This window comes from Papio anubis, chromosome 12, assembly GCF_008728515.1.
Source record: "Papio anubis isolate 15944 chromosome 12, Panubis1.0, whole genome shotgun sequence".
Taxonomy (NCBI): domain Eukaryota; kingdom Metazoa; phylum Chordata; class Mammalia; order Primates; family Cercopithecidae; genus Papio; species Papio anubis.
This window is the reverse complement of record NC_044987.1, coordinates 59,772,586-59,785,232: the sequence shown is the minus strand read 5'-3', so window position 1 is coordinate 59,785,232 and position 12,647 is coordinate 59,772,586. Positions and strand designations below refer to the sequence as shown.

The 12,647-nt window shown below is 39.0% G+C and overlaps 1 protein-coding gene across 1 annotated transcript in view; it reads right to left on the bottom strand.

Moving 5' to 3' along the window:
- RNF169 (ring finger protein 169) overlaps nt 1-12,647 on the bottom strand; it is a 96,162-nt gene that overhangs the window by 6,866 nt on the left and 76,649 nt on the right. Inside the window, exon 5 of the mRNA XM_003919477.5 lies at nt 767-866. Within this exon, the coding sequence (XP_003919526.2) occupies nt 767-866 (100 nt within the window). The remainder of the gene's footprint in view (nt 1-766; nt 867-12,647) is intronic.

Below are 12,647 nucleotides of genomic sequence, written 5' to 3'. Positions count from 1 at the left end.
CTGAAAGAGATTAAAAGGATTATGCATTCATACACACATACATACACATTTTCCTTCATCATTCCTTTATGATGGTGGAGCGACAGGGAAGGGGAGGACAAGAAAAGGGATGAAGGGTAACGTGAGCCCAAGAAAGGGAGAAAATCCCTAACTTAGAAAGCATACCATTTAGCAGAAAATCCTATATACTTCAAACAATTAATAAGACTGAAAATATGTAGGGGGAAAAAAAACTTATCTAAAGCTTTAAAAAAGGTTTCTTGTCCAGGCATGGTGGCTCATACCTCCCAAAGTGCTGTAATCCCATCATTTTGGGAAGCTGAGGCAGGTGTATCACTTTGAGACCAGCCTGGACAACATAGCAAGATCCCATCTCTACAAAAAATTAAAAAATTACCCAGGTGTAGTGGCATGTGCCTGCAGTCCCAGCTACTTGGGAGGCTGAGGTGAGAAAGGCTACTTGAGCCCAGGAGTCCGAGGCTGCAGTGAGCTATGGTTGCACCACTGCACACCAGCCTAGGTGACAGAGTGAGACTCTGTCTCTTAAAAAAAAAAGAAGGGGGGATTCTCTATTAGACCTTATTCTACCCATCGGGCTACTAATTCAAACTTCCTTCCTTCACATCTGTTTGTGGACTTCTCCAGCATAACTAGTATGCCTGAGCTCATTCTGCTTCTCTTCTGGAATAGTTTATTTCGTGACTGTGTGCAGAGGGGGTGATGAGGCAGGCCTCGCAAGCCCCGGAGGTCTGTGGCTGAGGTGTACCTTGGCTTTGTTGCCTGGAGCTGCTCTGAGTCTGCTCTTCGCTCTTTCCTGGGCTGTGTCACTACAGCTCTGACTCCTTTCCACCTTGGAGTTCAGCTTCCTAAAAAAAGAATAAATAAAAAACAAGTAGTCAAAATTAGTCTATTTACTAGGTAAGGAAAAAGGATGACAGTATCTTTTTGCTTTCTAAGCCACTAACCAAGAAAGAATTCCCTTGGGCAGCTACAATAGGAATGAGTTAATTTATTAACAAAATACATTCTGAGAAGAAACTCTGCAAAAAGAGAGTGCTCCGGAGAGGAGCACTATTTGGTTCAAGGTTTTGTTTCCAAACTAGACCCTGCCAAAAGGAGGCAGAACCAGTGGCTCTTTTGAACATGCTTAGAGAGATGTAGAGATACTTCACTATCCTTAATAGTGTGGATACAATGTTAAATCACCTTTACAAGCAACAGATTTTTCTTTTTATTGACCCAAACCTCTCTTCAATCTAAATCAAGCACAAAACAAATATTGAAGTTCTTACAAAAATGCACAGCAGTGCATTAGATCTTTATGTACAGAGTCAAAATTAAATGTAGTCTCTCCTTTAATCCATTACATTTGAGCTTTCAAAGGCCTAAATCCTAGTGATTTCAGAGGTTTAAAGAACACATGATTTTTGTCTTTATGACAATGAGTTTATAACCCAAACCAAACTCCACAGTACTTGGATTATATACTGAAGTCCACTACACTATAGCATAGTAAGTGCCATAAGACAGCAGTTAGTATGCAACTAAACTTCCCAAGTGTTTTCTTCTAAGAGTTTTATCATTTTGACTCTTAAGTTTAGGTCTTTGGTCCATTTTGAGTTAAATTTTGTAACTCAAAATGGTGTGAAGTTGGAGTCCAACTTTATCCTTTTGTATGTGGATATCTATTAACAGTTGTCCCAGGATCATATGTAAATCTATGTTAGAATTATATGCAGATGACTGTCACCTGCCCCAGAAACAAGTAGGGACACTTAATTTCTCACTTGCCTTTGTTTCCATTCCTTCCAACAGGAATATATGTCTGTTCACCAAGCATGTATCATATACTTACTATATGTATGCCAGACACTGATGGCCACTATCCATGCACTGAGAATACAGAGAAGAATAAGACACAGTCTAGGTCTTCAAGGAATTAGAGTCTAGTGGGCAAATAAATAAATACAATACAGTGAAAGGGCACAACAAAAAAAAAAGTATGCATAGGAAGCAGAAATGGCGTAACAGAGAGTTCTTCATAACCTGGGATGAAGTGAGATCTGGGTTGGAAATGTCTTCCTGTAGCATGTTCATTTCAAAGGATAAACACAAATTTGCCATAAGTCAAGATGGACACATAGTTATGCAGATGATCTCAAACAGAAATTATTTCTTCAAATGATTCGATTTAGCTTTGGAATGGAATGCATCATATCTACTCTTTTGTAGCAAAAGACTTGTTTTCAGAGTTTTACTATGCCAGTATTAGCTCGAAGAAAACTTGAAAAGGAGGTAAGGTATCTTCCCAAGGTGCCTCTCTTCTCCCTACATCTCTAGTAGGTAGAGTGGGTAGCATGTCCTACCCACTCATAAGGGCTTCTATTCCAGTGTTTCTGTGTTATTCCTCCCATTCAAAACCCTCCCATCCTATGTCTTATGGCCACATAGTGTTAACAGGAGAAAGCGGTGGCCAGCCTGTATCACATGCTTGCACTGTACCAAGAAATTCAACATTTAACCCAAATGAGGATGTGAAAGTTGTACTATCTAGTGGGAAATACATTTTGGAGCAGGTAGAAAATTTCAACATCCCCCTACAAAAGCAGCTGTGTAAAAGTCAGTTTGATTGGTAGTTTACTTTAAAAAATATTGATATTCATTTGCGTTCCTAGAAGTCACAGAAACTGTCAGTGGTGTAAGCCACCCAGAAGCATACTGTATGGCAGATTAAAATGCTGTGGTAAATAATATATACCTTGGGTTAGAAGAAAGGGATATAAAATTGAGAGAGACAGCATTGTTACTTCAAATATATCAATTGCTTGGTGTGATTCCATTGGTGAAACAAGCAGACACCAAAAAGAAAAGATTTTCTGATCAACCTGAGAAAGACCTTTGTAACTTTCAATAGAGCAGTTCACTGACAGTTGCCTGGGAAGACACTGAGCTCCATGCCATTAGAGGTATTCAAACTGAGGCTGGATCTAGACCTTAAGTTCCAAATATTACATAATTAAGACATAGCTTAATATAATTTTTAAAAACAGGCTATAAATCCATTTTGTCAGGTGTAAAACAGTCAAATTGAAAGTCACTGTTTTCAATCCTGCGTTATCAGATACACACATGACAACTACCTGCAGTTGGGAAGAACATCTTCAGATGCCCCATAAACTCCATTTTGGCAAAAGAAAAGGCCCAGGGAGGAAACACTTGCAGTGACCACGCACACAATGAAGAAAAAAAAAAAATTCTGACAATCTAAAATCTTTTTGGTAAACTTTAGTATAGCTGAAATTGTCATTATCTCTCCCATTCATATTTGATCAACAGACTTTTTACGGAGCACCAACTCTGTGCAAAGCATTAGAGACAGATTGATCAAAAGACAACCTTCACTGAAAGGAGCATCTAGACACTGAAGTCTACCACTATAGCATAAGTGCTGTAAGAGAGCAGTTATTATACAACTGAACTCCTCAAGTGTTTTCTTCTAAGAGTTTTATAGTTTAAGCACTTACATTGAGGTATCTGATCCATCTGGAGTTCATTTTTGTATGTGGTATGAGGTTGGGGTCCAACTTCATTCTTTTGCATGTAGATACCCAGTTATACCATCACCATATGTAAAGTGGCTATTCTTTCCCCACTGAATGGTCTTGGCACCCTTGTTGGAAATCAGTTGACCACAGATGTATGGGTTTATTTCTGGACTTTCAACTCTATTCCATTGATTTACATGTCTACCCTTATTCCAGTACCACACTATTTTGATTGCTATACTTTGCAGTAAGTTTTGAAATCAGGAGTTGTGAGTCTTCCACCTTTGTTCTTTTTTTTCCCTTCAAGATTGTTTTAACTATTTGGGATCCTCTGAAAATTCATATATGTATTTTGGTACGTTTGTCCATTTCTGCAAAAAAGATCATTGGCATTTTAATAGGTGTTACACTAAATCTGTAAAATGACTTCAAGAGTATTGCCATCTTAACAATGTTATGTCTTCTAATCCATGAGCACAGGAGGTCTTTCGTTTTACTTAGATCTTTAATTTCTTTCAACAACGTTTTGTAGTTTTCAGCATACAAGTCTTGCACTACTGCGGTTAAATTTATTCATAAGTATTCTATTTTTTGATGCTATTGTAAACTGAATTGTTTTCATAGTTACCTTTTTGGGTTGTTCATTGCTAGTGTATAGAAATGCAACTGATTTTTGTGTGGTGAGCTTATATCTTGCAGCTTTGCTAAAATCTGGCTATTAGCTTTAACAATTATTTCATGGATTCTTTAGGATTTTTTGTGAATAACATGTCATATGTAAAGAGAGATAGTCTTACTTCTTCCTTTGCCATCTGGATGCCTTTTTATTTTTCTTGCCCAGTTTTTCTGGCTAAAATTTCCAGTACAAGTTGAACAAAAGTGGCAACAGTAGACATCATTTATCTTGTTCCTGCTACTGGGAGGAAAGTTTTCTCTTTCACCACTAAGTATGCTGTTGCTGTGGGTTTTTCATAGATTCCTTTTATAAGATTGATGAAGTTCTCTTATTTTCCTACATGTTCAGCATTTTTCTCATGAAAGGGTATAAGATTTTGTCACTTTTTTGTGTGTGTCTACTGAGCTTTTTTTCCCCTTCATTCTACTAAAATGGTACATTACATTGATCTTCATACGCTGAAACACCATTGCATTCTTGGAATAAATCCCGCTTGGTCATGGTATATAATTCTTTTTAAAAAATGCTGCTGGATTTTGTTGGCTGGTATTTTTGCTGAAGAATTTTTATCTATATTCCTAAGAGATCTTGGCCTATAGTTTTCTTACGAAATATCTGTCCGGCTTTGGTATCAGGGTAATGCTTACCTCACAGAATATTTATTCTTCTAATTTTTGGGAGAGTGTCAGGATTCATGTTAATTCTTCTTTATTTGTTTGGTAGAATCACCAGTGAAGCCATCTGGCCCTCAGGTTTCATTGTTGGATTATTATTATTATTATTCTGGGTTCAACCTCTTTATATAGGTCAATTCAGATTTTCAACTTCCTTGGGTACTTTACATGTTTCTAGGAACTGGTACATTTCATTACATTCACTCTAGGAACTGGTACATTTCATCTAAATTATCTAATCTGTTGGCATAAAATTGTTCATAGTCTATAATCCTTCTTAATTCTATAATGTCAGTAATGTCATCGTTTTTCTTCCTAATTTTGGTAATTTGAGTCTTCTCTTTTTTCTTGACCAGTCGTTAAAAATTTGTCAATTTTGTTGATCTTACCAAAGGACCCAACTTTTGGTTTCATTCATTCTACTGTTTTCCTATTCTCTGTTAATCTTCAATGTAATCTTTATTATTTCTTTCGTTTTGTTTTCTGTGTTTAGTCTACTCTGTGTGTTTAGTCTTAGATCTTTTATAATGTATGCTTTTACAGCTATAAATTTCCCTCTGAGCACTGCTTTCTAGAATTACATTCAGTAAGTTTTGAGGTACAGGTTTTCTTTTATTTTTACCTTTTTCTAACTTTTAAGTTCAGGGGTACATGTGCAGGATGTGCAGGTTTGTGTCATAGCGGTTTGCTGCACAGATCATCCCATCACCAAGGTATTAAGCCCAGCATCCATTAGCTGTTTTTCCTGATGGTCTCCCTCCTCCCACCCCCATCCACCTACAGGCCTCAGTGTGTGTTGTTTCCCCACGTGTCCATGAGTTCTCATCATTCGGCTCCCACTTTATAAATGAAAACATGTAGTGTTTGGTTTTCTGTTCCTGCATTAGTTTGCTGAGAATGATGGCTTCCAGCTCCATCCATGCCCCTGCAAAGGATATAATCTTGTTCCTTTTAATGGCTGCATAGTATTCCATGGGGGTATATGTACCACATTTTCTTTATTCAGTCTATCACTGAATGGTATTTAGGTTGGTTCCATGTCTTTGCTGTTGTGAACAGTGCTGCAATGAACATACACGTACCTGTATTTTTATGAGGGAATGATACATATTCCTTTGGGTATATACCTCGTAATGAGATTGCTGGGTCGAATGGTATTTCTGCCTCTAGGTTTTTGAGGAATCGTCACACTGTCTTCCACAATGGTTGAACTAATTTACACTCCCACCAACAATGTAAAAGTGTTTCATTTCTCCACAACCTTGCCAGCATCTGTTGTTTTTTGACTTTTTCATAATAGCCATTCTGACTGGTGTGAGATGGTATTTCGGTTCTGATTTGCATTTCTCTAAGGATCAGTAATGTCAAGCTCTTTTTCATATGCTGGTTGACCACATGTATGTCTTCTTTTGAGAAGTGTCTATTCAACCTTTGTCCACTTTTTACTGGGGTGGCTTTTTTTTTTCTTGTAAATTTGTTTAAGTTCCTTGTAGATGCTGAATGCTAGACCTTTGTCAGATGGATAGATTGCAAAATTTTTCTCCCATTCCGTAGGTTGTCTGTTCACTCTGATGACAGTTTCTTTTGCTGGGCAGAAGCTCTTTAGTTTAATTAGATCCAATTCGTCAATTTTACTTTTGTTGCAATTGCTTTTGACACCTTCGTCATGAAATCTGTGCCCCTGCCTATGCTCCTGAATGGTACTGCCTAGATTTTCTTCTAGGGTTTTTATAGTTTTGGGTTTTACATTTAAGTCTTTAATCCATCTTGAGTTGATTTTTAAATTTTTTGTATGGTGTAAGGAAGGGGTCCAGTTTCAGTTTTCTGCATACGGCTCACCAGTTCTCCCAGCACCACTTACTAAATAGGGAACCCTTTCCCCATTGTTTTTGTCAGGTTTATCTAAGATCATATGGTTGTAGGTATGCAGTCTTGTTTCTGGATTCTCTATTCTGTTCCATCGGTCTGTCTGTTCTTGTATAAATATCAGGCTGTTTTGGTTACGGCAGCCTTGTAGTATAGTTTGAAGTCAGGTAGCGTCATGTCTCCAGCTTTTTTCTTTTTGCTTAGAATTGTCTTGAATATTCAGGTTCCACATGAATTTTAAATGGTTTTGGTTCCATATGAATTTTAAAATAGTTTTTTCTAATTCTGTGAAGAATGTCAATGTAGTTTAATGGGAATAGAATTGAATCTATAAATTGCTTTGGGCAGTATGGCCATTTTAATGATATTCATTCTTCCTATCCATGAGCATGCGATGTTTTTCCATTTGTTTGTGTCATCTCTGATTTCTCTGAGCAGTGGTTTGTAGTTCTCCTTGAAGAGGTCCTGCCTTCCCTTGTTAGCCATATTCGTCGGTATTTTTTTCTTTTTGTGTCAATTGTGAATGGGAGTTCATTCATAATTTGGCTGTCTGGTTACCTGCTACTGGTGTATAGGAATGCTAGTGATTTCTGTACAATGATTTTGTATCCTGAGATTTTGCTGAAGCCGCTTATCAGATTAAGAAGCGTTTGGAGGCCGGGCGCGGTGGCTCAAGCCTGTAATCCCAGCACTTTGGGAGGCCGAGACGGGTGGATCACGAGGTCAGGAGATCAAGACCATCCTGGCTAACCCGGTGAAACCCCGTCTCTAGTAAAAAATACAAAAAAGTAGCCGGGCGAGGTGGCGAGCGTCTGTAGTCCCAGCTACTCGGGAGGCTGAGGCAGGAGAATGGCGTAAACCCGGGAGGCGGAGCTTGCAGTGAGCCGCGATCTCGCCACTGCACTCCAGCTTGGGCGACAGAGCGAGACTCCGTCTCAAAAAAAAAAAAAAAAAAGAAGCGTTTGGGCTGGGACAATGGTGTTTTCTAGATACAGAATCATGTCATCTGCAAACAAAGACAGTTTGCCTTCCTTTCTTCCTATTTGAATACGCTTTATTTCTTTCTCTTGCCTGACTGCCCTGGCTAGAATTTCCGTTACTATGCTGAATAGGAATGGTGAGAAAGGGCATCCTTGTCTTGTGCCTATTTTCAAGGGGAATGCTTCCAGCTTCTGCCCATTCAGAATGATACTGGCTGTGGGTCTGTCATATATGGCTCTTATTATTTTGAGGTATGTTCCTTCAACACCTAGTTTATTAAGAGTTTTCAACATGAAGGGATGTTGAATTTTATTGAAGGCCATTTCTGCATCTATGGAGATAATCACATAGTTTTTGTCTTTAGTTCTGTTTACGTGAAGAATCACATTTATTGATTTGCCTACGCTGAACCACCCTTGCATCTTGGGTGACATCATTAGGCTTTGTGTCCCCACTCAAATCTCATATTGAATTATAATCCCCATAATTCACACAGAGATGGTCTGGAATTGGAACTTATGTTGAAAAGGAAAGCAGAGCATAAGTGTTTGGAAAATTTCCAGTCTGATGGAGCAATAGAAAACAAAAACTCAGCTGCAGAAATTTGCATAAGTAATGAGAAGCCAAATGTTAATTGCCAAGACAATGGGGAAAATGTCTTCAGGACATGTCAGAAGTCTTCACAGCAAGCCCTCCCACTGCAGGGCCAGAAAACTAGGAGGAGAAAATGGTTTTGTGGGCTGGGCCCAGGGTCTTGCTGCTTTGTGAAGTCTCTTGGTGCCCATGCCCCAGCTGTGGCAAAAAGGGGCCAATGTACAAATCAGGCCATTGATTCAGAGGGTACAAGCCCCAAGCCTTGGTGTCTTACATGTGGTATTGGGCCTGTAGGTGCACATAAGTGAAGAAATGAGGTTTAGGAACTTTCACATAGATTACACAGAATGTATGCAAATGCAAGGATGTCCAGGCAGAAGTCTGCTGCAGGGGTGGAGCCTGGAGCACCTCTGCTAGGGCAGTATGGAAGGGAAATGTGGGGTTGGAGCCCCCACACTGAGTCCCCATTGGGGCACTGCCTAGGCGAGCTGTGGTAAAGAGGGCTACCTTCCTCCAGACCCCAGAATGGTAGATCCACCGACAACTTACACCATGTACCTAAAAAAGCTGTAAACAATGCCGGCCCGTGAAATCAGCCACAGAGGGAGCTGTACCTTGCAAAGCCACAAGGGCAGAGCCGCTCAAGGCCCTGGGAGCCCACCTCTTGCACCAGTGTGACCTGAATGTGAGACATGGAGTCAAAGGAGATCATTTTGGAGTTTTAAGATTTGGCTGCCCTGCTGGATTACAGACTTGCATGGCCCTCTGTTTTGCCCAATTTCTCCCACTGGGAATGGGTGTATTTACCCAATGCCTATACTCTTATTGCATCTATGGAATAACTAACTTGCTTTTGATTTTACAGGCTCATAGGCAGCAGGAACTTGCCTTGTCTCAGATGAGACTTTGGGGGGCTGTTGGAAAGGTTTGTGTTTTGAAATGTGAGGACATGAGATTTGGGAGGGGCCAGGGGTGGAATGATATGGTTAGGCTTTGTGTTCCCACCCAAATTCCATCTTGAATTATAAACCTCATAATCCCCATGTGTCAAGGAAGAGTTCAGGTGGTGGTAACTGAATCATGGGGGTGGTTCCCCCATGCTGTTCACATGATAGTGAGTTCTCATAAGATCTGATGGTTTTATTTATTTACTTATTTACGAGGTGGGGTCTTGCTCTGTCACCCAGGCAGTAGAGAATTGGTTCAATCTTGGCTCGCTGTGATATCCACCTCCCAGGTTCAGGCGATTCTCACATCTCGGTCTCTGGAGTAGCTGGAATTACAGGCGCATGTCACCACGCCCAGCTAATTTTTCTATTTTTAGTACAGATGGAGTTTCACTATGTTGGCCAGGCTGGTCTCAAACTCTTGACTTCAAGTGATCTGCCCACCTCAGCCTCCCAACGTGCTGGGATTACAGGTGTGAGCCATTGCTTCTGGCCAAGATCTTACGGTTTTATAAGGGCCTCTTCCCCCCTCATTCATTCACTCCCTCCTGCCACCTTGTGAAGAAGGTGCCTGCTTTGCCTTCCACCATGATCGTAAGTTTCCTCAGGCCTCCCCCAGCCACATGGAACTGTGAGTCAATTACACTTCTTTCCTTTATAAATTGCCTAGTCTCGGGCAGTTCTTTATAGCAGTGTGAAAACAGATTAACATAGAGGGGATGGAGACTACTTGATCATGACGGATAAGCTTTTTGATGTGCTGCTGGATTTGGTTTGCCAGTATTTTATTGAGGATTTTTGCATTGATGTTTATCAAGGATACTGGCCTGAAGTTTTCTTTTTTGTTGTATCTCTTCCAGGTTTTGGTATCAGGATGATGCAGGCCTTATAGAATGAGTTAGGGAGGGATCCCTCCTTTTCAATTTTTTGGAATAGTTGCTGTAGAAATGGCATCAACTCATTGTCGTACCTGTGGTAGAATTCAGCTGTGAATGTCTTGTCCTGGGCTTTTTTGGTTGGTAGGCTACTCTTTATTGCCTCAATTTCAAAACTCATTATTGGTCTATTGAGGGATTCAATTTCTTCCTGGTTCAGTCTTAAGAGCATATGTATATCCAGGAAGGTTTTTATTTTCATTCCTCTCAAAGTATTTTCTAATTTCTCTTGTGACTTCTTCTTTGGCCCACTGGTTTTAAAGAATGTGTTGTTTCATTTGCACATATTTGTTAATTTTCCAGTTTTCTTCCTATCAATTTCTAGTTTCATTCCATTGTGGTCAAAAATATAGTTATTATTTCAACCTTTTAAAATATATTGAGACTTGTTTTATGGTCTAACATACAGTCCATATTGGAGAATGTTCCATGTGCACTTCAGAAGAATTCTTGTTGAGTTGATCCTTTTATCATTATATAATATATTTCCTTGTCTTTTGTAACAATTTTTAACCTGAAGTCTATATTGTCTGATATTAGTATGGCTACTCCAGCTCTCTTATTTACTGTTTGCATGAAATATCTTTCCATCCTTTCACTATCAACGTATTTTTGTCTTTGGATCTAAGGTGTGTCTCAGCATATATCCGAATCATTTCTTTTTTAAATCCATTCTCCCAATCTCTTCCTCTTAATTGCAGAGTTTAATCAATTTACATTTAATGTAATTGCTGATGAAGGACTTCTGCTATTTGTTTTCTAGGTCTTATACAGGCATCCCTTTCTTTTTTGTCCTTTGCTTTATTGCACATTGCTGATACTGCATTTTTTACAAACTGAAGATTCATGGCAACCCTGTATCAAGCAAGTCTATCAGCATCATTTTTCCAACAGCATGTGCTCACTTTTTGTCTCTGTGTCACATTTTGGTAATTCTCACAATATTTCAAACTTTTTCATGATTATTATATCTGGTATAGTGATTTGTGATCTTTGCTATTTCCAGTATTCTGTTTGGCTTTCAACAGTCTGATTATAATGTGTCTTGGTATAGACGTCTTTATCCTACTTTGGAGTCACAGAACTTCTTGAATGTGTAGACTTATGTCTTTCATTAAATTTGGTTAGTGTTTGGTCATTATTACTTCAAATATTTTCTGCCCCTTTCTCTCTCATTCTGGGACTACCATTTTGTGTATATTGGTACACTTAACGATGTCTCACAGATTTCTTAGGCTCTGTTCATTTTTCTTTATTCTTTTTTATTTCTGTTTCTCAGATTGGATAATCTCAATTGACCTATATTCATATTAGTTAATTATTCTGCCTGTTCAAATCTGTTCTGTCACTGTACTTTTCAGGTCCAGAATTTCTATTTGATTCCTTTTTCATAATTTCTCTTTATTGATACTGTCTACTTAGGACATTGTTTTTCATGGTTTCCTTTAGTTCTTTGCCCATAGTTCCTTTAGCTCTTGAGCATATGATTTAAAGTCCACATTAAAAATGTCAAATGTCTCAGCTTCCTTTGGGACATTTTCTATCGGTTTCTTTTTTCCTGTGTATGGGTCATTGTTTCTTGCTTCCTATGCTTCATATTTTTTGCATTTTGAATATTATAAGGTGGCGACTATCAAAATCAGATTCTCTCCCTACCCCTGGGTTTGTGGTTGCTGTCTGTTATAGCTGTTATTTGTTTAGTGACTTTTTTGAACTGATTTTATAAAGTCTATTTTTTGTCATATGTGGCCAATGAATTCTCTGTTCTGTTAGCTTAGTGGTCAGTTAGTGATCTGACAGAGTTCCTTAGATGCCAAGATTCCGGTGTTCTTTTCATTTCTTTTCTTTCTTTCTTTCCTTTCCTTTTTTTTTTTTTCTGAGGGTCTTACTCTGTTGCCTAGGCTGGAGTGCAATTAAGTGATCATGGCTAACTGAAGCCTCTATCTCCTGGGCTCAAGAGATCCTCCCACCTCAGCCTCCTGAGTAGCTGGAACTACAGGCATGTATCACTATGCTTGGCTGATTTTTAAAATTTTTAGTAGCGACAAGGTCTCACTATGTTGCCCTCGCTGGTCTCAAACTCCTAGGCTCAAGCAGTCCTCCCACCTCAGCCTCCCAAAGTGCTAGGATTACAGGCATGAGTCACCACACTCGGCCACGTGTGTTTTTTCTAGATTGAACACTGCTTATTTGCTATAAACTTTTGATTAGTTTCCAGAGTTCCAATAAAGTTGGTGTTGGCTGTTTTTGTCAATTATTACTGTTTTTATGGAAGGCTTTTGGAGTTCCCTGATCTGCCAAGTTTGCTCATGTTACCAGGCAAAGTATCTTTTAAGAAACAGTGAGATATATTTAAATTATAAAGCAAGAAAGGTGTTTTATTACCATGGCACTACTCAAAAGATCAAGCAGTACTTCTAGCAACATGC